The sequence below is a fragment of the Pholis gunnellus genome (assembly GCF_910591455.1).
Source record: "Pholis gunnellus genome assembly, chromosome: 14".
Lineage (NCBI taxonomy): Eukaryota > Metazoa > Chordata > Actinopteri > Perciformes > Pholidae > Pholis > Pholis gunnellus.
The window spans coordinates 14012138-14036347 of record NC_136541.1 but is presented as its reverse complement, the minus strand read 5'-3'; the positions used below and the strand labels follow the sequence as shown (position 1 = coordinate 14036347).

At 44.0% G+C, this 24210-nt stretch overlaps 1 protein-coding gene across 1 annotated transcript; it reads right to left on the bottom strand.

Moving 5' to 3' along the window:
• Positions 1 to 1622: 1622 nt before the first annotated feature.
• LOC306706077 (protein unc-13 homolog A-like) lies at positions 1623 to 23959 on the bottom strand (the record flags this gene model as incomplete). The annotated part of the gene is made up of 40 exons (XM_079172987.1): positions 1623 to 1911; positions 2225 to 2381; positions 2475 to 2561; positions 2941 to 2997; positions 3312 to 3459; positions 3845 to 3925; positions 4035 to 4091; positions 4747 to 4870; positions 5293 to 5436; positions 5546 to 5634; positions 5715 to 5792; positions 6283 to 6360; positions 6479 to 6622; positions 8046 to 8142; positions 8240 to 8366; positions 8525 to 8610; positions 9254 to 9381; positions 9567 to 9701; positions 10011 to 10100; positions 10371 to 10439; positions 10683 to 10836; positions 11033 to 11196; positions 12068 to 12183; positions 12356 to 12525; positions 12775 to 12916; positions 13104 to 13331; positions 13989 to 14208; positions 14314 to 14388; positions 15109 to 15187; positions 15754 to 15797; positions 17081 to 17183; positions 17315 to 18427; positions 19920 to 20133; positions 20367 to 20396; positions 20753 to 20807; positions 21009 to 21079; positions 21631 to 21754; positions 21901 to 22018; positions 23575 to 23674; positions 23887 to 23959. 40 exons carry the CDS (start codon positions 23957 to 23959, stop codon positions 1623 to 1625), a joined length of 5658 nt encoding a protein of 1885 aa, XP_079029113.1.
• Positions 23960 to 24210: the final 251 nt, after the last annotated feature.

Below are 24210 nucleotides of genomic sequence, written 5' to 3'. Positions count from 1 at the left end.
ACAAGCTAACATACCTCCAGCGAGAATGGAGATTTTATGAGTCCATAGCTAAAATAATAAAAAATACAAATTAGAATAACTTTCCCATTCCTTGGATCTGGATATTGCAGTTGGTGCTCCTGTATTTATATTGACAGCGCATACATTTAGGTGTGTAAATAGAATATATTGCTCACAATCTCGAATCCCATTTCGCCAGGTGTGACAATCAGCCCACACACACCCACACACACTCACACACACACGCACGCACGCACGCACAAAATAACAAAAGAAACAACAGTGTTCTCAGGGGGTTTGTTCTTCGTAAAAACCACGAGGGTCCGTGAACATACAAACAAACCACTATTGCCTTAAAGAGTTGGGTTTAGTGTGCAGGCAATCGGGAGGAGGGTGTCGTCCTACATCGCGTGTCCTTTGGGCTTCCTCCATAGTGTCACTTGTGAAAGACTCTCTGTGTGACGGTGTATCTGTGGCAGAGAAGGTAGACGAGGGGGCACGAGGGGAAACGTTGGGGTCAATTTGCCAAAAGAAGCGTGGACAGTATGTATTAGTGCGTAAACAAACATCCCAGACCACTAATCCTGTAGCCCTTTTTGGAGTTAATGTGCACTCTAGGGGAGTGGATGTGCTAGACACTGGGGTATTGCTTCGTTTGTTGTGATGTGAAGCAAGAATAAAAAATAAATAAGAAGCACATTGTGGCCTCTACCTTCTTCTTTATCAACACATATCAGGCTCAGCATGTTTCCACTCCGTGATAATGACTGTTAGTCAGGTCATAATTATAAAAAAACGTATTACACCAGGGTTATATATGCACCATGCTCACACAGGGAAAATATTGAAGGCCCCCAACTTTTATGTGGGAGGGGGAACGGTCGCCGTGTTTGCAGCAAAGTGAATCACAGTGTTTCTGGGGTCAACATGCAGGACGCTAGTACTTTTAGGGACAGACTAGAAGTGACGTTGCCCCGATTGTTTGGGCAAAAGGGAGCTGATCATAGATCTGTGCCTGAACTCCAACCTACGCAACACATCCCACCGGGAGGAAGACTACCCAGAGCAGACGACGAGGAGGGGAGGAGGGGTGTGGGGGGGGGTGGGGAGAAAGACCAACATACTGGGAGAACGACACACAGTCGGGCAGGCAAGCAGACGGACGGACGGACGGAGAGCACAGCGATGCAAAGACAGCTCTCCTGAAGACGCGGAGAAGCAAAAGTGCAAAGTGGTCGTCCTTCACATGGTTTAGTTGTTGTTCTGCGTTGCATTATATCACATCTAAATGTACAGCGTATCAAAAAGGTGCGATGTGTTATGGAAAAGATTGAGCGAAGGGTCAGACGAGTGCTCGCTAATGTGAGACTAACCCTAAACTGAAAGCTTTGAGTCGAAGCTGTTGAAATATTCAAAATTAAACATGAGTATTTATAAACATATTCCTTTATGTTTGCATTGATAATGTGAATGTTGCATAATGTATGCAGGTATATGTACAATAGAGGACGTTCATGTGTGTGCTTGTGTATTTGCACACGGTGGTTTATCTATGTAGGTGTGACTATTATAGGTGTGCAGAATAGCCTACGATGTCTCTGGTGTGCACACGTGTGTCCCCCTCAACTACGGCCCTCCTCCACCGAGCGCTGGTCCGATTTGAGCTTGACGAACTCTTTCGCCACGTCGTCGTTGTTGCGCTGAGAGAGGATGCGCAGCACCGTCAGGCCCGTCTCGTCCATGTGGACACGTCTGCCCAGCGGCATCCAGAGGGTGACGCTGCCCTTGCTGGCTATGTCCTTCACCTGCACCACGGCCATGCCCACGGTGCGGTCCTCTCTGGCAAAGCAGTAGTCCTTCACGCACACCTGCAGCTCGTAGCTCTCCGGACCAACCTCAGTGCCCAAGGAGCTGAAACAAGAAAAGAGTCCATGTTTTACTTCACTGCCTTATTAAGTGGTTTTATACTAGCATTCAAAAGTCAAGTATTTCAAACTTGTCCAATACATTTCAGTCAACCAGTTTACAATTCTTGCAGTAAACATACATGTTTTCATGTTATTGTCTTCACTGTATTGGTGTATGGTATTTGTTGTATTTCAATACGTCTAATTATAGTTTGATGTGTTGCATGTTGTCCTGTCTGTCCAGTTGCACTACAAGTTAACTCAAAGGAAATCAAGAACGAAGACAATCAAATCCAGCAGAAATGTCCGACACTCACAACTGGAAGCTCTCAATGAACTTGGGTGACCAGGTGTTGTTCTTGGACTTTGTGGCAAATTTCCTCTTCTTGTCGCTGAGGTGAGGGCCGATGATGTAGACCTCCACGAAGGGCCTGAAGCCCTGAGCCTTCCATTTCAGGTCATTAGCAGCCACCACTGGAGGATAGACGGAGGTAGAATTAAAGAAAGAAAATGTGAGGAGAAAACTGTGACGGCGTTGCCGTCTGCTCAGCTTTTTTCTTTTTTTACCTTTGACATTAATCTTGTGCTCTCCATTCGGTTGAGGCAAAATGTCCACGCACATGACCACCTCGCCAACTGCATCCACTCCAGATGCTGTGAAGACATACTCAGTTGAATTTGTGCCCATTTGTCCTAGTCTGGCCATAACCAGTGTTTTTTGTAGTCCAGAATGTAGCACAGCTGAGATATAGAACTGGGATGCATCAGCAGATTTTGAACTCAATTTAAACATGCAGAACTACACACACACACACACAGCTGCAGCACACAGTGCAACACACACACACACACACACACACACACACACGGCTGGTAACAGGAAGAAGCAGAGTGCCACGGTCTTACACCACTCACTGTCTACTCACTTATCTTTGGTTTCTGATCACAAAGATGTCTGAGCACAAGTCTGAGCTGCAGCTGCAGGTTGCTGTGGGGGGACATGCAGACTTCACATAACATTGCTGACACGTACCTTTCTCTGGCGGTGTGTCTTCATTCGCCGTGCACCTGAGCCCTTTCCCTCCGTGGACTGAGAGGGGACAAAAGAAAGTCAGCATTAGAGGATGGCAACCAAGTATTATTTTATACACCAGGAGAAGAGCATGTATACACATTTTTTTTTAAACTGCAAAGTGTTATAGCTGATTGTATAAATAGCTGGACAACTATGGTGTCCATGCGACATTTAAATGTATCTATCGCTCATGTTTTCTGCTCATCTAAAATCCATCTGTGGGCATTTGGAGTGAGACTGTGTATAACTACGACCAGCATTTGCTGGTATAGCTACTGTAATTCACCGAAGCAATTCATTCAATATTTGTTGCCGTGTGAAGTCCGTACCCTGAGCGCTCTGTGAGAGGACAAACTTCCTGATGAGCTTGTCTGTGGCCTGGGTGTACAGAGATAAGGCGTAGCGCAGAGACTGCAGGTCTGGACTCTTTTCCAAGAACGTCTTCTTCAGGCCCACACCGCCGGCGTGGAAGTATTGCTGCGAAACGGATATGATGAATTGTAGATGCGTAGGCGGCAAGTGAACAGGCAGAAAGACAGACAGGGGTTAGGACACAGAGAGCTCTAAGTGGGCAATATATAAATGTGACAGTCCTGGAGCTATGGAGCAACGGCATAGTGACTATCGCCTCGAAACCTACACTAATCTACACCAAACATGATGTTTATGATGTATAAAGTTACATGTTTTGATTAGAAATTGTTTATATTTCATTGATATATATTTGAATATATATTACATTACATTTGTAGGGTTGATGATCATCCCATTACTATTTCTTTATGTTAAGAAACAGAGAGCAAACTAAATATTGTAAAAGTAAAACACAGCTGTTGTGTTTGTGTGACACAGCATACGATACCTTAATAGTGTCCAGCGCCAGCTCTATTACTGCACACTGTTTAGGACTTAGAGCTTTGGCCTCCTCTCGGCCCATGTGCTCCTGCAGGACAGATCAAACGAAGGAGTCAGTCTATGAAACGGTTCCCTTTCAAATCTGGCATATATTTTTTGTTAATTCGTTCTGTTATGCCGCTTTCTATTTTCATCACCTTGAGCTTGGAGAGCTGGCCCAACTCCTTGGCGGCGTTGAAGATCATCTGAGTGCCCTGTCATGGAAAGCCAGAACAAGTGAGTGGAGAAGGGAGAGAAACAGAAGGGTGGCGTTTGAGAGATGTGCAGTTTAGTGACTTGTGAGTTCAGGAGGTTCAGTGAGGACAAGAACACAGCAGACACAAGAAAAGAGTTTGAAGAGTGAGGGGAAAAGAGTCAAATTGCTAATTCTATTCTAATCTATATATATTTGAAATAAACATTCAGAATACACAAGCTATATCTTGGGAGAGAAAGAAGGTTTTAGTGCTTTGGTGCACGGTCAGTTAGTGTTGCAGTGTTGCCTCTGGTGCTACGTGCTGCCTTCTAAATCAGGTTTGATGCACTGGTATCCACAGAGAAGGAGAAAGACTTGTAAAACAAAACAACGAAGGCTACAGAGGGGGGTGTTAAGGCTCCTGGTAAAAAGTGTTTCTTCATGCAGACAAATTCTGCAAATACACACACGCACGCGCACGCACACGCACACTCACATACTTACAATAACCTAAGGAAGGAAGGAAGGGAGAGAGAATGGGGTAATGGCAGGATAGATGGGTTAATGTACACAATGGACCAAATCAATGAAAGGCACTGAAATTCAAAAGCACAGAAGAATGAAAAGATGAAGAAAATAGGAGTGAATGTCTCTTTTTGTTTTTTACCACATACCGTCTGGTCAGTGAGCGTTGGAAGCACAATTGTTTTTTCCATCGTATTCATCACTAGTTTCCACAGCTCCTTCAGCACTCTCTTTAGGACGGTCTTCTCACAGATCTTAGCGAACAACGACAGGCTGAAACACAAAGACACAACCTTTCAACTGACAGACACGGAGGCAGCACTGCAACCCATCTTTTCATTTATTTGTGGAGCGTGTGGAGCTTGTTGAGGCCATGTTAACGTTCATAAAGGTCCTAATAATGTATAACTCACTTGCTAGACTTCGTATGAAGTTTTTTAATACCATACGATACTTGAGTACGAGTATCTAAACAAAACCTTTTTTTTCCAGTTGCTTAGTTTGAGGAAAATCAATATTTTTTCCTAGAAATAATTTATTCCTCCAAAAAGTCATTTAAAAATGGCAGAATCATGATCTTGATCAAAGACAGACTAACTAAGACTAAGAATCATCAGAACATTTAATGCCAACTTCTGAGACACATTCAATCAATTATTTATCAGTATTGATGTTAAATGTCCAGTCATACTTACTTGCTGTCCAGGAAGTCCATGATGGGCTGCAGGACGTTGTCGGCCTCCTGAACCACGCTGCCGTTGGCCGGGACGGTCTGACCTTTGACCTGGGCCAGGATGTCTCCCATCTGCCTCACGTTGTCCTCGATCTGTGGCTGGAAACTGAAGCGCCACACAAAAAGAACAACATGCAAACAGACTTTGAAATCAGCAGGAGAGACCGATTCCAATACGTCTTAGTTCCACACGGGAATCAAACAGACACACCTACCTGACGGCAAAGATGCGGCTGAGGTCGTCCATAACGCTGTTGAGTTTGTTCTGCAGCTCCTTGAGGAAGTCACTGGCCTCCAGGTTTAGCTGGAAGAAGACAAATAGGATGAATAGAAGAACCGTGTTATTACAGCACAATCACAACAGCAGCATGTATGGAAACTCACGTCTTTGCCTCCCATGGCCTCAAACATCTTCTCCAGCTGAACTCTGAGCTGCTGGATGTTATTGATGATGATACATGGCTGAAGGGAGAAAAAGAAAAATCGTTACACACTTCTCACTCCCTTTCCTCGGCCTGCTCCCGGTGTTTCATTGTAATCAATCAAGGTTAGTCCTCCTAACTTTTTTTTATTGCTTCTTTGGCAAAAGAACTCTTGGTGATGCAGGTCAGGAGAAGCAAGAGTTTGCAGTAATTGCTGCTCCTCTAGCGGCTCCTGGTCGCTCTGGGAGAGCAGCCCACTTCTCCCAGAGCGTACACCACATTCAGCTAATTACACAGCCCTAATTCACTTTGAAACACTGAAACGCGGGCACGGCTACAACAGTGAATTTGTGGTTTATTCTGCGAAAATTAATCAAGTTGTCCACGTACACCAATGCTCTTGATGGAGCTCAAATTAAACCATTCATTCAATCATTGCCGTTTATTCCGCTGACTGAAATTTCCATCTGGTACCTTGTTGCTCCAACATTTTGACACACTTTTCTGTCTTCTACTTTGTTAACACCCACCACTTTCTCCTTCTTGACATGATTTGGAAAGTCCTTTGCAATGATGTCGGCGTAAGACAGCAGGACATTTCCAATGGTCTGAGAGAAAGAAAGAAAATAATGGAATAAGTGCACACTTGCAGTGAGAAACCTATTGGGTTTAGAGTGACTACTCAGGTAAAAGCAGTGTGTGAGAGCATTAGCAGGTGGACGTCACCTTGGCAAATCTCTTCATGTAGTTGCCAACGATCTGAGGGTCGGGACACTCCAGTTTGCGGATGATTTCAAAACTCTGATTGAGCTGAGAGAACACGTCGACCACTGAGCAGGAGAACAAAGCGTGCTCCGATGTAACCTGGAACTGCAGAACGAGAAGAAAAGAGGGGGAAAAGTGTGAACGTGTGATGCTGCAGCACAGTAATCCCAGTGAGGAGCTGGATTCCCCCGAGGGCCACCCGTGGTAGAAGTTCACAGTGCTGTTACACTTCATTGACAGTGAAACTGAGCCCTTTTTTTTTCGACTGAACGTGACTGTGATCAAAAGATGTGTGAGGTGGTTCCTCTGAAAGACTTTGGATGAGATAGAGGTAATCAGAGGGTTATGACGAGTTGCAGGACCTTCATGAACAGCCCGGCCCATTAGTGAATAGTGTCACATTCTGTGACTGGGCCTGGGGAGCCGCTGTTTTTGCTGACACGGGGATGCAGAAGCTGCCTCTGGCGACAGTAATTGGACCCAAAGGAGTCCTGACACATGAGCTGGGGGAATCTTCAGCTGCTTTGAATCGACCTTCTTGCTGTGTGGACATGTAGGCGCGAGTGAGACTGGGTATGCATGGTATGTGTGCATACATCGACTTATGCCGATGTATGCACTCATCCACACTCCTCCGCATTGAAGGTTTTTTTCATCTGCCTTTCATTTGTATTGAGTAATTATTGATTGCCTCGAGGCCTTGAGGCCTTCATCCTGCTCTTCCCAGCCCCTCGAATGTGCCGAGTCAGGAGAAATGGCGTGAGCTGCCTGAATTTGCATGATAAATGCATGAATACATTTTAACGAGAGGGAAATGCTGCAGGTAGGAGGTCACATTTAAGCTTTCATAGTGTATTTTATTACCGTCTCAGCAGAATTGGATGGTTGAATTTTAGTCAAACTTTAGTCTCACATGACTGCCTGTTTCTTTCAAAACTCTTTTCTCCACATTTTTCCTGCACACTGTGCTGTGGACGGCTGACATTGTTTATTAAAGGAACGGTTAGACATTTTGAGAAATATGCTTGTTTTCTGTAATTGGATGAGAAGATACCATTGTCGTGTCTGTGCAGTAAATATGAAGCTTCGACCTGCACAAAAGACTTCAAACAGTCTCTACAGGAAGCCACTGCACCCTACTAAGAAATAGTCAGTCACCACCCGTAAAACCAGTGTTGTTTTTACACTTTTCATGTATGTATTCAACAAACATGGGATGACATATTAATTAGTGAGCTTTAGAGGTGCTGGTAGGTCGATCTTGTTACTTTCGTTCAGAGCCAGGCTGGATGTTTCCCCCCCGTCTTAATGCTAAGCTAAATTAGCCAGCTGCTGATGGTAGTTTCATACTTTACAGATGTTTGAGTGGGATCAATCTTCTCATCTAACTCTGGGACAAAAAGGAAATAAATGTATTTCCCAGAATATTAAAAGTAGTCCTATAAATATAAAATGAAGGCAGGAACACCTGTTAGTGTGCTAGTAGGCTAGCATTTTACTAATGAAGGATTTAGATGAATGCAGTTACCCCGTCTTTTTTGTCCCTCTCCAAGGCTCCATGCAGAAAATCTCTGGACACTTCTTCGTTCTCGTCCAACCACATGACGACAAACGGTTCAAACCAGCTGCAGGACAAGAAACGAGCGGAGACAACATGAGTCTCTGTGCCAAAATAGGTTGGTGTAGAAGGAAAAGTGTGGATGCTGTTTATAAGATACTTACGCTGGATACTCAGGTACATGCTTCTGGAAAGTGGACAGCTCCTTGACGTACTCATTGTAGAGCCACTTCACCTTGAAGTGCAAGTTCATGTAATCTGCGCTTTTACACAGGCGGTTCTTCTCGTGCTCTGAAATATCAAAGAGAAACAAAGAATGAAGAAAGTCCCATTTCATCACTCTTTGTCCTTACATACAGTAGTTTACACATAAAACACACACTCATCAACAAACTAATGACTTATTTCTAGGCCTGTGATCTCCCCCCCCCGGCCCAACAACAACCTACCCTCCATGGCGTATTTCATATCTTGTGCAAACATGTTCCACATGACTTCAGCGCTGATCTTGCCCACGTTCAGTTCCTGGGGAAACCTGTAAGAGGCAGTACTCAGTCTTAAATCCAGCTCTGCATCCAGTAATGCTAATCTATTATTTAACAAGATAACCCAGCCTCATTTTTATGTAACTCCATCAGTGTTTTGTTTTAGCATTTCTATATTAACAAGGCGCAGTTATCATCATTGTCACCCAAAACGAAGCCAATGAGTTTCTTTATATTAATAATCATAAATATTAAATTAATTGATTTAAAAAGAAGCATTGGATCCAAACTACCCCACCCACCAAAGCGGCTGTTGTGCAGGAATGACTCGTTTGTATGCACACTGGCTTAGTGTAGACATACACAGAACTACAATACAGAAAGATATTGTAAATATTGAACAATTGGATGTTTTTGTTTTTTTACAGTTTGATATTCTTAGATATCATAAGTACATTTGCTTTACTTTCCATTTCAGAACTGACAGTGGCCTCAAAATAAATTAAGAGAAACAGGCAAAACAGTAAAAATAAATACCTAGCTACACACTCCTCTCTTTATATGCTATTGCTATTCTCTAAACTAATACCATACAGCTACTCATAAAGTCTTAGTTTTTCCTAGACTGGCCTTGAAGTGCCTCTGCATGCATGATTTTAAGGAATTAGGCCGATGTTATGAGTAACGACTCACTGATTAAGGCAATGAGTGTAGGAGTTTTTGTCCTCCTCTATGATGGAGACGATGAGGGTGATAAGTTTGGACCAGAAGTCCAGGTTCTTGGTGCTGGGGCCCTGCTCATCTGGAGGGACCGCCTTTGACTGGAGACAAAAAGAGGTTGTAGATTCATATCGTAACTTTCGTAATAAAAAGAAACGTAATTTCTTTGCAGTGAGAGCACAGTATCGGCACTAAAGAGCAGGAATACTGCAATGGCATCAATTACAAACACATATATACCCTACTTTCGCTTCACACACACACACACACGCACAGACAGACTTACAGGGTCGGTCTGATATTCCCTGTTGTAGAGGTCGTGGCAGTTGTTAAAAATGTACTCGTAGGTGGAGTTAAGACAGGCTTTCACACAGTCCTTCACCACCTGGCTCGCCCTGGGGGGACTCTGCAACTCCTGAACCTGAAAACAAATGTTACACGACAATATGGTTGAATCCAATTCACCTCAAAGAGCCGTCAGACACACAGTCTCAGAGGTTATCTTAGTGGGAATTTAACCATAAACTCAATGAGCTGCACAAATCCTACCGAAATACATTAACACCCTGACACACACACACTCACACAGAGTTATATAACAGCTTATGTTAGGATAGGGTAATGTTATGCTGATTCTCTGTTCATGCCTTAGGCTACTTTCCAGAAAGTACCATTTTAGTTTTTAAGTGCTATTGTGAAAAGAAAAGATCGGTCTTTAAGTCATCCATACCTTCATCCTGAAGAATGTGATGCTTGTCAAGAGATCAACTGTAGACTTGAGGTCTTGTAGTCTTTCAGGACTGCTGGCAGGGAAATTATTCTGAAAGCACATTCACAAACAAACAAAGCCACAATTATAAACGGCACAAAATGTTCACCCAAGTTAAAGAGGTTTCTTTTTCTTCAAGTAGTAACATGATACACACAACAGTGACCATATCAAAACATCATTTTCATTTCATCCCAGACACAGAACAGACATTCCTATACATGTAGACACAGAAATAGCACAACTAGAGGTGGACTGCAGCAGTGAGTAACTTAGAATCAAAGTGTTTTGCATTTGTCATGACAGAGAAGCAGTCAGTACCCGGTACATGGACAGGTCAATCCTCAGCGAGTTGTGCAGCTGATCCAACAGTTTGACAAACCTCTCCTTCTAAACAGGAAAAGACACAAAACAGAAAAAGATTATTTGTCACAATTTAACTACACAAACCCCAGGCAGGAACTGACGAGGCTGAGCCGATTGGACGTTTGGAGAAGTAGGCAGGGCCACATTAAAGTGACTTTCATCTACAGCCCAAGGGACCAACAGCTCGTCATTTCTTAGGAGTTTTTAAAAGTTTTGAATATGGGGCTTCTTGTAGAATACAGTCACATGTATGAAGAAGGGACTCACGCCAAAGTTTGATGCAGCAAATCTGTCCGAGGCAGAAACATTGTTGGAGGACTGCGTGGTGTGGGCGTAGTAAGCATTGATGTTGGCAAGCAGGGTGCTCATCACAGCCGGCACTCCCGGGCACATGTACTTAGATGACAAGCAGGCAAAGTGGCTGTGGGGTGGAAGTGGCAAAAAGAACATTTAGTGCATTAATGTATGCACTACTGCCATGTATTAGAAGAATAAACTATATGTAGTCATAATATCCCTGTTTAAAAACAAGTGGAATAAAACCAATGCTTCTAACTCAGGATAATCTTATTTCACTTTCTACGGTAAGCATGCAGAGTAATGGCTGAGGGACTGACGTCATGGCCTGGTAGATGGACTCTACTCCATATCTCATGGCAAACTCATCCACTATCTCCTGAGCAGTCTCCTCAAAGTACACCTTCCAGGCATCGTCCCCTTTGGCATCAGGGATCTTTACCACGCCGCCATTCTGCTCCTCAGTGGTGTACTGGAACAGATGCTGAAGAAAGAAAAACAGAAAAAATAGCATCTCAAATACATCTAACCAGAAAGATAACGGCGAGGTCATACAGATCCCTTAAAGAGGCCTTAGAGCTACTGTCAGCGTTGACGCTTGGATAACCAGCAGCCTTGATGACACCAGCCGAGTGAGCTTGAGGTAACTCAAAGCAACTTATTCATGTGTTTATTTGAATGATCTGTTTATCTAATCTAAAATACACATCCAGCAGGTGTGAGGAGACAAGAAGGGGGAAGATACGTTTGGTTCAGGTAAACTGAGAGAAGCTGATTGAATTTGTAATGGTTAAGAAATGTAAAAAAAAAACACAACAATATTCTGTATTCTCCGATACAGAACAATGTTGAAAACAATGTCAAACTATAAATATGCCCAAATCCACCTTGATTTTGACTTTCAAGTTCATCATTTAAACACAGCTGATTGCCAAAGCAGTTTCCCAGCTCCTCACTCATCCCCTTCTTATAATCCTGCAGTGTAACAGGATTATATATGAAACTGTGAAATAGTCTATTGGACTTCATCAGAGTCTCATATGAAGAACTGTGTCCGTGCCTGTCCAATATCCAGGGAGTCCATATGTAGCGCACTGGAGTCCATACACCCCTATATTGGTGAAAACGGCTCAATAATTCCAGACAATTAAACAGTAAAACTGTTACAACGAACCTGATGTTGGCGACATTACATAAACATTTTTTTTAAAAGAAGGCAAATTCCCTAGGTTATAAAGGCAGAAACACAGAATTCACAAGGTGATTGATTGTGTTATTGTGTAACTGGAACTAATTACCTCACAGGCAAATAATCACAACAACATTTAGAAGATTTCCACCAGACGTCCACTGACCTCATGTAAACAGGTGTACTGGACATGGTAAGGAGCAACCGTCTCCTCTCCTTTGATCTCCACACTTATGTGCATCCGGATGGCTCCTGACACGGCAGACTTATCAGTTCTCTTGTCTGTCAAAAGAAAGTGAGATATAGATGCTTTCTTAGTTGACTGAAATCTGTTGTAGCTACAAGAGACAAGCATTAAATGATCCGTTTCTTGTTCTGTTATCTCTGTGTGACTTGCTGCTCGTCTCATCTGTCTCTAATTCTCCAGCGTCTTTGCTCTTATCTTAAAACTCACCCAGGTTGTACCAAACGTCCATCTCCCCGCTCAGAGTCCGGACTTCGATGATGGTTTGGCCCAGGAAGTCATCGCTCTCACGTTTGAACCTCTGTTTCACGCGCGACTTGATGTCGTCATCCTCGTCCCACACGCGAACCTTGATGCGGTCTGACGAGTTGTGGCATTCACTGTATAAAGCAGAGACAGAAATTGTTGAAAGGTCAACGACTGTGATATAGAGGAACACATCATAATGGTGGAGGAAACAAGGGAAAATGGACTCATCTCTAAGTACCGCATGCTTGTCTGGTGATTAAAAAATGTGTCTTAAATTAGTTTTCTGAGCTATAACCCTAAGTTAGAGCCCTACACCATCCAATATAGTGTCATAGAATGAAACATTAGCTTTTCTTTTTGAAACGTTCTACTGTACTCACAAGTGAAAGTTTTCTTCCCAGACAGGGTTGAGGTTTCCATAGATGGTCTTGGTTCTCTTCTTGGTCTTTCCAACTTGAACAGTTACATAAGGGTCACTGGAGCCAGTTTTGTCTTTAGCCTGCAGGCCTTGAGCACAAACCACTGAGGAAGAGACATTAAAACATTTAAACAATTACCCACACAGATGTTTTTTACATCAACAATAACAAAAGAAAACAACAGCCATGATATCTAATATCAGAAACAGCATGTACATTTGATTTCTAAAACCCAAAATAACCAATCACAAATTTGCCTCAGTGGACAACATATGCCACCCTTAACTCACCGGTGATGCTGATCTTCGCTGACCATTTGGAGGTCCCATCAAGCACGCTCTGCTTGATCTGTTTCATTTGCGTGCCATGTGTTGTTTTGTCGAGGGCGAACACTTCCAGGATTAGTTCAAAGATTTCTGGTTTGTTCCTCTCTCGGATTTTCATGCGGTCTTTCAGGACCATGATGATGTTCTGGGTTCGATCCTCTGCCCCGTGCTTGGAGCTCTTCTCTGCAGCTCCTGATGAGATGGATGAATGAAGAGAGGGTTGTAGGAAGAACAGTTTACAGTGTCAAATATATTCAAGGCAATATGGCGCATAGGCTAGCAGCTTATCTCCTGTTTCCCTGCAACCCACGATAGCATCAAATCAATTTAGAAAATCTTTGACATTTCTTGGCCAGGAATCAAACCCCAAACATTCCAATATTATGGCAGAAACTGTATCCACAGATAATCAGAGAGTAAAATACCAACAGATGTCAAGATCTTATGAGACTCTTTGGAGACAGCAGAGTGAGTAATTATGCATTGCATAGATTGACTCCAAAATCAGTATGGGAATTGGATAAGTCACCCCGTGTGGAGCTGAATTAGTCAAAGCAGTACGAATGCAAAGGCTATGGGTAGAAAAGAGAGGTGAGGCAGGGCTATGACAGCACATTACTCAGGAGATAAATTAGAAAGGAAGAGGGAGGAGAATGTGAGAGTGGATGGAGGACAAGAATAATGGGATGTCAATCGGGCAGAGGGATTCAGAGGAGGTGCTAAAATAGTTTTAGGGTTTGTGTGGAGGGATGAGTATGTGTATGCCAAAGTAAAAATATGAATTTGTTTAGTGTGTTTTTTGCGCGGGTGTGCAAAAATGTGTGCGTGAGTTGACTCTGCGATCCTTACTCTGCAGGCAGTCGGCATTGAGCAGATCTTGGCACTTGTCGTGGCATTTGACGCCGCACTCAGAGCAGCGCATGCCTTGTCGGGCGATACCCCAAAGCAGCCCCTCGCATTCGTAGCAGTAGGTGGGTGTGGTGGCTGTCCACACCTCAAAGTTGTGTGGAGTAGTGGAGGAGATCGGGTAGATCAAAGCCTGCAGGGTCTTTTTATAGACATGACTTTTCTGCAAAAGGGCATGGAGGAGAGAAATGTGAGTTTGACACCAGCAGTGATTAAAGGTTGGAGAATCCTGAACAGATTTGTGTAGAAGTGAGATGAGGAAACCCACTAGCTCTTCATTGCCGAGAGTGGTGGAAGCCATGGCGGAGGTGATGCCAGCCTTGCGAGAGCTCTGCACTAGAGACTGGGGACAAACGGAACAAAACAGTTTATGTTTGAACGTGAACTACACAGTGGACTTCATATTTTTCTTTTGATTTAGCCATTCGTAAGGGACGAACAAGCACTCACCATTAGCTGATCAGTCCAGGCAGTGATGGAACAGAGGAGGAGAGACAAAGAAACAATATGTGAGGACTTTTACACAACGAGCTGTACAAATATTTATGATGCAGTGTGTGTGTGTGTGTGTGTGTGTGTGTGTGTGTGTGTGTGTGTGTGTGTGTGTGTGTGTGTGTGTGTGTGTGTGTGTGTGTGTGTGTGTGTGTGTGTGTGTGAGCCACTATGCATCTGAAAGGTATGCCCTAAACTCCAGAGAACATTGTAACTACATTGATTAATTACTGTAATTATATTAACACCACAGATATGCAGGCATTTCATTTATCGACAAATCAAACATATGACAGCTGTGGAAAGGATATCAAGATGAGGAACCTTTAAGAGTATATTCACTTTGCATTACAGAAAAAAGGGAATGCTGGGAAGTAAAGAAGAAATATGTTTAGCTGTTTTCAACTAACTATGACTATAAAGCATCAGAGACAGGAATAGAGATTATTGTTGTCGAGTAAACTGAGACTTAGTGAAACCGATAATGTTTGCAACAAGAATGATTTCAGGGCACCTCCCAGTATTGGTGAACATTACTGCTTGTGTGCTTAGGTCTGTGTTTGTTTCTCACCAGATCTCTGATAGGAGGAATGGCTTTCCTCTTGCGAAGGTCAGGCATGCTGTCAATACTGTACAGTGCACCTCCCACCCTGAATGAGAAAGGAATGAACAATTATACATTCTTATAAATATGTTCAGCAATATTTACAGCAGATTTAACGATCATCAAAATGTCTTACTATGAAATTGCGTTTTTGTTACTATGGGGCAGATGTGATTCCCTCTATCATTGTTCCTAACGCTGCTGGAGAGTTTAATTATGCAGACTGCCTCGTCTCAAATAGTGGGAATGACACTCCACACGCCCGGGTATAATTGCTGAGTTTTTATTTTTGCTAACTTAGCACTTATTTAGTATGCAGCCTGAGTTCCACTCTGAGGTCTGCCTCATCTACAAATGACCTGCCAGCTAAGTCGGGGCAGCCCACAGCATTTAATACTCACTGGCCAAATGCCATGAGCGGAGTGAGCCTGAACGGAGGATTCCCGGACTAAAGAAAGGCATTTTCAATCCAAAGCAGCGGTGGCAGATTTCCACAATGAGCTGAGGATCATTTTAGTTGAGGTTATGGAGTTATTGCATTAACTAATACACTGTGTGATTTATAATTTGTTCCATGCAAGAGAAAGTATATTACTTGAAGAAGACACTCACCCTCCTTTACCAAACCACAGCGAGCTGGAGGTCTCTCCTCGAGCCTGAGAGAGACAAAGAAGAAATGTCAGACTAAGAAATAAGCAACCGTAAGTTCATCCCTGCAGCCTTTTCAAGCATTCATATACCTTATAAATAAGGCTGCATCAGTAGAGTTTAATTATCTGATTATGAAACAGCAATATTTGGCTTTTAAATGTGGATCTCATTTGTTTTTTAATCAGTGGTCGTAAGTGGGCTGGGTCAGTAAAAACTGATATTATGCTGTTGCTCAAGAATCGCTGAGATTCCTCTCACAATTTGTAAAACTGGGAAATAAACCTGCCAAGACTTGATCCATAGGCACGCACAACTGGGAACTCAATAGGAACCAATAAATGTCACCTTTATTCACGTCATTAGAGAATACAGGTTTTGCAAAAAAAGTGCTTTGCCTAAATTCTGAAATGAAATATGTCTTTGGGGAATCGGAGGCAGTGTGGCTTATGACTGGATGACAGCTCTCGATATAACAGAAAAGATCAAATTGTTGTGAAGACGAGTGAGCATAGTGAAGTTGCCCGTTTTCACACAATGAGAAGTTCAACAAGACATCTTTCCTTTGTGCCTTTCCTTCTTTCTCTCAAGCATCCGATCAGGTTGTACCTACCTGTCAGCATGCTCCAATGATGGCCGAGCAAAGTGCATGCGAGTGTCACTATGGCAATGACATGAAACTGAAAAGCAAACAAAGTGGGTTTCGGAACAAACAAAAGAAATAATAAGACAAACAAAAGGGAGCCAAATGTACAAAAAACGCAACGTGACACACATGAACATAAACATCAGAGCAAGTGATTAATTCTCTGCACAACTGAATTCAAAGGTAATGAATAGCAACATAACATGCGAATAAAATATGCAAGTGAAAACTGATCAAGCAAAATGTAAAGTGTAAAACTATATCAAGCAGTTTAGTCAGGGAGTGGTGTGGTGCTGCACCTCAACTCAAAAATAAAAAGTGCGGCCGTCTGTCGAGCCATCGGTGCTTTTATTTTAAGGAAACTAAAAGGCAGCAGTCAAAAAAAAAATCTGAAACACATCAAGTCTGCTTTCTTTCTGCTGTCCAGCGAAAATAGAATTCAAAACTTACTGGATGTACCCGGACTTTCACATAAATAATGCACTGCACATTCATATTTCAAAAACTTTGTAGACACTTTTAGAGTCTCTTGAACTCGGAGTATATCTTTTAAGCAACAGGGTGGAACTGAATCAGGCCTGCAGCGCTGGGATTCAGACTGGACTGTTTGGAATGAGAGGGTGGGGTTCAAACCAGGGGTCTTACCTCCCGAAGCTGTTCTAGGACTTTATTGTAGAGCCTTAGCCAGTTCTCTTTGGCTCTGACGGCTGGATCCACTGGCTCTTTGGGCTCCTCTATGACTGGAGGACTAAAACAAAAACAGATTGAATGTCTTCAGCGGATAAATGTATATGATTGGTGGTAAGCGTGTTGTTGCTCTTCTAGCCTATTTTTGTTGTTGAATTAATTGATCCGATGCTGTTCAACCTTCTTCCCTACCTATCAGGCAGCATCTCTTCTTCCTCTACTGGTGTCGGCGGCCTGCTGTCTTCGAAATGTTCCTCTTCCTCCTCCATGGGGAACGCCTCCTCTGGCTGAGCGGGGGGCGTCCTGGCCTCTTTTTCCAAGATCATTTCCTCCTCTAACCATGGCTCTTCCTCCAGCTGGAGAGCCTGGTCCTCAGGGGCAGCTGACTGGGTGGTGGTGGTGGTGGTGGTGGCTGCACCATTGAGATGGGATTGAGGCTGCCCAGGGGACTGGGTCTGTTGGGAGGAAGGGCCCACGGCCGTCGACGGGGGCTGGGAGGCCGAGTTAGCCGCATTGGCAGGGTGGGATGGAGGGACAACACTGGCTGCAGCAGACTGGTGTTGTTGAGATACGGCGGAGGCTGGAGGGTGAGACTGGGCAGGCTGCCCGGTGGGAACGGAAGATAAGAAAGTAGAGGCCAAGCCTGTGACGGCAGCAGTGAGAGGTTTGGCCATTGAGAAGAAGGAAGTGGCAGATGGGGCTGGCTGCGGCTGTGGCTGAGGCTGTGGTTGTGGCTGTTTAGGTGGTTGGGCTGTTGGTTGACCAGAGGGGGGCTGTGCTGACGGGGCCACGCCAGGTGGATGAGACTGGTTGGATGTTTGGTTGGGGGGTTGAGTAGGGGGCTGCTGTTGGTGTAAAGACGGCTGTTTCTCCAGAGGAGGTCTGGAGCTGGGTACATCCAGAGTTGGGGGGGCTGTTGACGTTGGTGTCGGGGTAAACGGAGGCTCCATGTCCTCACTGAGGGTCCCATCCAAGTTGTACAAATCCTCCTCTTCATACATCATCTCCTCATCCTCATAGAGGCCCTCCTCTTCTCCCTCGTACAGTCCTCCGTCCTCCTCGTACAGAGCCGCCTCCTCTCCTCCGTCTTTGCTGTAGCCGCCCTCATCGCTGTACGCCCCCTGGGTCTCATCAGGGTCCCAGTCCGGAGAGCCTTTACTGCAGCTGACCGAGGAGTGGCAGGAGTGGTAAGAGTCGTTCTCGTCGTAAGGGTCTCTCTCTCCATACTCGACACCGTAGTCCTCCACGCTCAGCTGACTGCTGCACCGACTCAGCTCTGCAGACGACGCATAGCTCCCCGACGGACTGAAGGGAGGAGAAACGAAGAGAAAACAGAAACAGAGTTAGGGTGCAAGACCGCAACATGCCCAGAAGAGGGTAATTATTGAGTACTTATGAGGGATACAGTTTTTTTTTAATGAACGTAGAGGCACTTTCATTCAGGTCATTATTGCATGTATACATGTACACATATGAAATAAATGGTTTACCCTCTCTTTATGAACCATAATCAAAAAAAATGCCTACAGAGCAATTTATTAGAGCACTCAATGGCCTCTACACTTTACACTCTATCGGACAGCCTTACTAAAAACCTTTTCTACATGTCTTTGGGTGGCCAGGAATAATGTTGACGGCTAATCGATGAACAGCACTGGGGATACAAGAGTACCAGACAAGCGCAGAGAAATAGAGCAGAACAGAAAGGTGAGGGGCCTCCAGAAAGCTGACAAAAGAAAAAGAACAAGCATCCAGAAATGTAACAAACAGGGGGAAAGTATTTATAGTCCTTGACGAATGGGGATATTAAAAACAGAATAGAGGCACAGAGAGGAAGGAGGATGGTTGGGGGTAGAGGAAGATAATGAAGACAAGAAGGGAGTGGTGAGCACAGAGACAAAATAGAAGGAGAGAGCACAGGGAGGGAGGGAGGGAGTGTAGAGAGCTGAGAGGAAAGAGAGGAATAAGAATGGGCAGGGATGAGAGGAGGTTGCTCTGTCCAATACACTCACACAAGCAGCTAATCTTATGTGCAGTATTGACCATTAGATTGCCAGTTGAATAATTCATAAAGCAAGAGGTGATGGGATGCATAGTTTCAATCCCAGTCTGTGAGAAATATGTCAATACGAGCTGAGAAATTAAACAGTATTGTAAACAACTGTGAAAGCGAAATAGCATTTTGGCCAATGAAGGACTGGCGCGCGCACGCACACACACACACACACACACACACACACACACACACACACACACACACACACACACACACACACACACACACACACACACACACACACACACACACACACACACACACACACACACACACACACACACACACACACACACACACACACACACACACACGGCGGTCATTGACTGTGTTCATTCACTAGTGGGCATTTCTGTCTGAGGTGTAACTAATGAAATGAATGATGGGGACCAGGTCAGGTTGTTTGTGATGCTGATTCCCAGCAACTTAAAACTGTTCACTTGCAGAGAGGGTGTGTGTCTTTGCCTCCCTTTCCTAACATCCGCTCCTTGCTTTTATTGATATTAAACAGTAGGATGTTCTCTGAGAACCACTCTGAAAGACTGTTGATTGTGAACATGAAGTTTCATTGTTTGTGTTTTTTAGGGACTGTAGGGAATCTAAAGTCACCTCGTGCTCTAGATTGCAATGCCCATTTCCCCCAATTTCCTAAACAAAATAATGTATCAAACAAAACAAAAAAACTGATAATGAAGACAACCATTACTTTAACTTCCTGATCGCACTGAAGCAGGTACACACCTGACAGCCCTCTGATGTTGGTAGTCGAGGTCTTGGCTGGTGCCAGAGTGTGGGTAAGAGAGGCTTCTGGAGCTGCGGTGCTGGTGGCTGATGGGATACTGGTGGACAGAGGCGTTGGGCTGGGATGTGCTGTAGTAGGGAGGGGGGATGCTGTTACTGGTTTCACTGCGATAGTCGCTGTCCCTGTCGTCCACAGCACTGTCTGGGTCTTCATCTGCACAGAGGAACAAGAGAAAACAGTCTTTTAGGTCTAAGATAAGAAAGTGAATATGAAAGATTGACAGAATGAAAGTGATGATCCCAGTTGACGACTTGTCATGTGGCACAGAGATAAGAGTACAAGTCCGACACTGTTCATCCAATATACATGTTAAGTCAGCCCCCGGAAACCTCTTTCATTCCCCAGATACTGATGTGCTGCACTGTATGTACACTATGTACACTTACTTTGTTGGTCTCCCCATAGACTCCAGTTACCTGCAATAAAACAGCAAGGTGTCAGTATTGATTATAAATTGCACTGGTGTCCAAACATAAACATGCATTCACACAATTAAAGCATTAATGTTCCCACGTTGAGCTTGTGAATGGGACAGAGAGCACAGAGGGAGTGCTGAGCCTCCGAGTCTTTCCTCCTGCACCCGACAGCTGGCTCAGCAGACCTCCGGACATCTGATACCCGTATCGATCCTTTACAGTGCAGCGATCTTTTACCATTTAACACACAGTAACCCATGTGTGGTCACACGCACACCGAGCGTAAGCAATCTAATTACATCTCAACAGTTAAACACATAATTCTCTTGTTCAGCACAAACACACGAGTCACTCACAGCACTGGGTTCCTGGTGCACGCAGAGGGCGTTCCTGCTCCTCCTGGAAAGAAGAGTCAGACAAATATAAAACGTACACTTCAGATTAACTTGTAAACTAAATGTAAATGTGATGCCTATATGCAGGAAGTGGAGAAAATGTACAGTTGGATTTCATCTTGTAATGCATGATGTAGTTAAACCCCTAATTTATCATGTTGGCATGCTCCTAAAATGTGAGTGCTGGGGTATTAAATCAAATGGGTTGACAGCTTACATCTTGGTCCCTCATGGCATTGAGCTGCTCCAGTTTTTTAGCCCAGTATCGTGCCTCATCCTCGGGGATATCTGAAAACAACAAGCCAGACAAACTCAGGTGGCGAAAACAACCCTCATGAGGCTCCGCCTTTGTAGGCTGTTAAAAGAGTTATTCACGTTTGGTTCTCTGTACAACCTCCAAAGAATGATGACAAAGTCATTTCAAAGAACCCATTTGCAAATATCATTTGACCCAGATACTACAGCCTTAAAGCCAAACCCCTATCAGCAGGTTAGGTTCACAAACTGAGGAGTCAGGTGTACAGTATCGATTTGAGGAAGAGGAAACAGTAAGAAAATAACCCCCAATCAATGTTAAGAGGATTCCAGCTAGATCACTGAGAGGGAAAGGACACTAACACCTTCCCCACGTACACACAGAATAATACACAAGTCACTTTAAAGTGGGTCAGAGAGTATTTGGTGTTCACTGTTTGCTGTGGAAATATACAGACAGACATCATTTATTCAAGTCCTCGTCTCCTTCCTTCAAGGGTTGATGATTTCCTGTATTTTCATATTCTCATCTTCTCCATCCTATTGACAGTTTTCTGACTTTGATGCGAATATTGATTTCTCACCGAGGGGCAGTTCAAAGCGTGTGTCGAGCAGCACCAGGTGGAGAGTGGGCTCTTTGGTGCCACAGATCTCATTATCAGTCATGATGACCTGAGAGTCCAGTGTGAGCCACTCCCCCGGACCTTCCTGCGAACAGAGAGACATTTTGCAGCTGACACACAAACGGATGAGCATGATGAAAACATGTCCAACCGCCAACTGAGTGAGTCCCTCGAGTACAGCAGAGTACAGAGTGTTTAGCTACAGTATTTCTCAAGTGGTTAGCGGCAAACCTCATTTGACTGCCGGATGCTATGGAGGGGAATCCACACGGTACCAACCATGGTGTCCCAGATCAACCCTTTGTTCCACACCTCTACTGTCAGACCCAGGTCCAAGCGGTTAATTTCGCTGGATAGGAAGAGAAAGACAAACAAAATCGTTAAAAACCAAGAGACAATGTAACTGCCTTAGTATAAAAAATAAATGTGGAAAGTAATAATTATACTCCAACTACATTTCAATAGGAAATATATATATTTGACAGCTGTAGTTACTTCTCAGATTAGGATTTTCCATAAAAGAACATATGATTAACTTAAATACAATTCAGTGCATTGTTAAAGATTAAACCTGTTCAAGGTCAAATTATGCAATATTTCAAGAATTAGAGAAAAGCACATTTTGCTGAAAATACTTTTACTTAAGTAGGAGTTTGAACAACGGACTTCTTCTATCACCATTTAGAGACAGATGCTAAACACACAGAGGCACTCATACACACACACATGATGCACAGTAATTACTTGAGGGCTTCATTGTGCCAAATATAAGACATGTCTCTGTGGGAGCAAGCCTGAGAGAATCTAACATAAAACATTTACAAGACAGCAGGAAGCAGGACCGACAGAGAGACAGAGACAGAGAGAGAGAGACAGAGAGAGACAGAGAGATGAATGAAGGGAGGAAAGAAGAAGAGTGTGATGAAGGCAGTGGAGGAGGTGATTGTATCGCACGCCTGGAGGAGGAGGAGAGTGGGAACTTTAATTAAGAAATGAGGGGACTGGATTTCCCGTCTCAGAGGTGACTCCTTTAAGGAAACGTGGCTGTTTGATTCATGGCTGTGACTGAGGGGGGGGAACAGTCATTTAAAGGCAGTTTGAAGGAGGGGATGAGGCTCTCTCTGCAGCCCAAACATTACATAACACAGCTTCACTGATGCAACCCCCAGTACTGCTCAACGCCTCCGAACATCTTACAAATGCACAGGACTCCGCAGTCAGCCTTGCCTGCCGCATCCCACATGCTAAACGATTCTCAACGTTTAGCGCCCATATGCTGGTATTCTCTTTGCATGCCAAACACTGTGTTGTGTAATGTTTTAAAGATTGCAACAAGCTCATCATTCCAAGACTTATTCAAACACAATATCAAACAAACTCCTGTAAAAAAAAAAAATGTGGGAAATGCTGCTTGTGATGCCCAGAGAGCAGAAATAGGAGGAGAGGGAATATGAGGGGAAAGGTAAGGTTGAAATGGAAAGATGAGGAGGAGGAGGAGGGGCCGAGTAGATGAAGATTAAGGCGTCGTGTTTAGAAGAAGTGACAGAGGAGAGGAAGGAGGGGCTGGGAGGGTGCCATGGTTGTGAACGAGGATGAGAGAAGGCAATGGTGGTCGAGGGAGAGCAGATGAAAAGGAGGATGAGGCGGTTGTCAGAGGTGCGGATGTGGAGAGGAAGAGCAGCTTGAAACAATACAGGGATGAAGGGCACTCGGGATGGAGGAGGGAAAAAGAGGAGGGGGAGGTTGATAGAATGTAAGAGATAAAAAAAAAACACAAAAGCACTCAAGCTGCTGAAGTGGAGAGTAGATGAGAGGATGAAAAAAGAAAGTAGAGGAAAGCACGAGGGACAGGGAGGAACAGGAGGAGAGAGAGAGAGTTCTGTCTGAAGATAATGACGGACTCACAACATGAAGTCTTGCTCCCAGCTGGGCAAGTTGCCCCTGACAGCAATGGTTGTGCTCTTCACATTTTGTACCTTTAGAGTCACATAAGTGTTGAATTTCTCTGTTCAGGAGAGAAGGGGTGAAGAAAGAGATGGGTTACAATGTATAGTCCCTGTGAGATATAGATATTATAGTCTACAGAGTAACTGCTTCCCATCCCTCCAATTCTATTAATGGCTGCAGCATGTAATGTGTCCTCAGTCTGCTTAAAAGATTTATGTCAGATAGCAGCGAGTCTCTCCCTCTCTCTGCTGCCAGGATCCCGGGTCTTACCTTGGGGTCCATCCAGCTTGGCTTTCTTCACTGTGGACACAGAGAGGGACAAAGTCACACAGAGCAACGCCATCTGCTTTCACAACAAGAGGATGAGCGTGATACATTTAGACACATGAATTAGTCCGTGAATTATACATTAAACTGGACTAAGAATGTTAATACATGTTGGACATATTTTCTAATCCCCACTGACTGGCAATAGATATTCAGTGGATACTCAATAACTTTTTGCAACTATGCAGATTTGGAATAAGTGCTCTGCCTTTTTTTTGGGGCACTGGGTGTGGTAGCAACACATAGAAACACACACTGCTGTGCTTC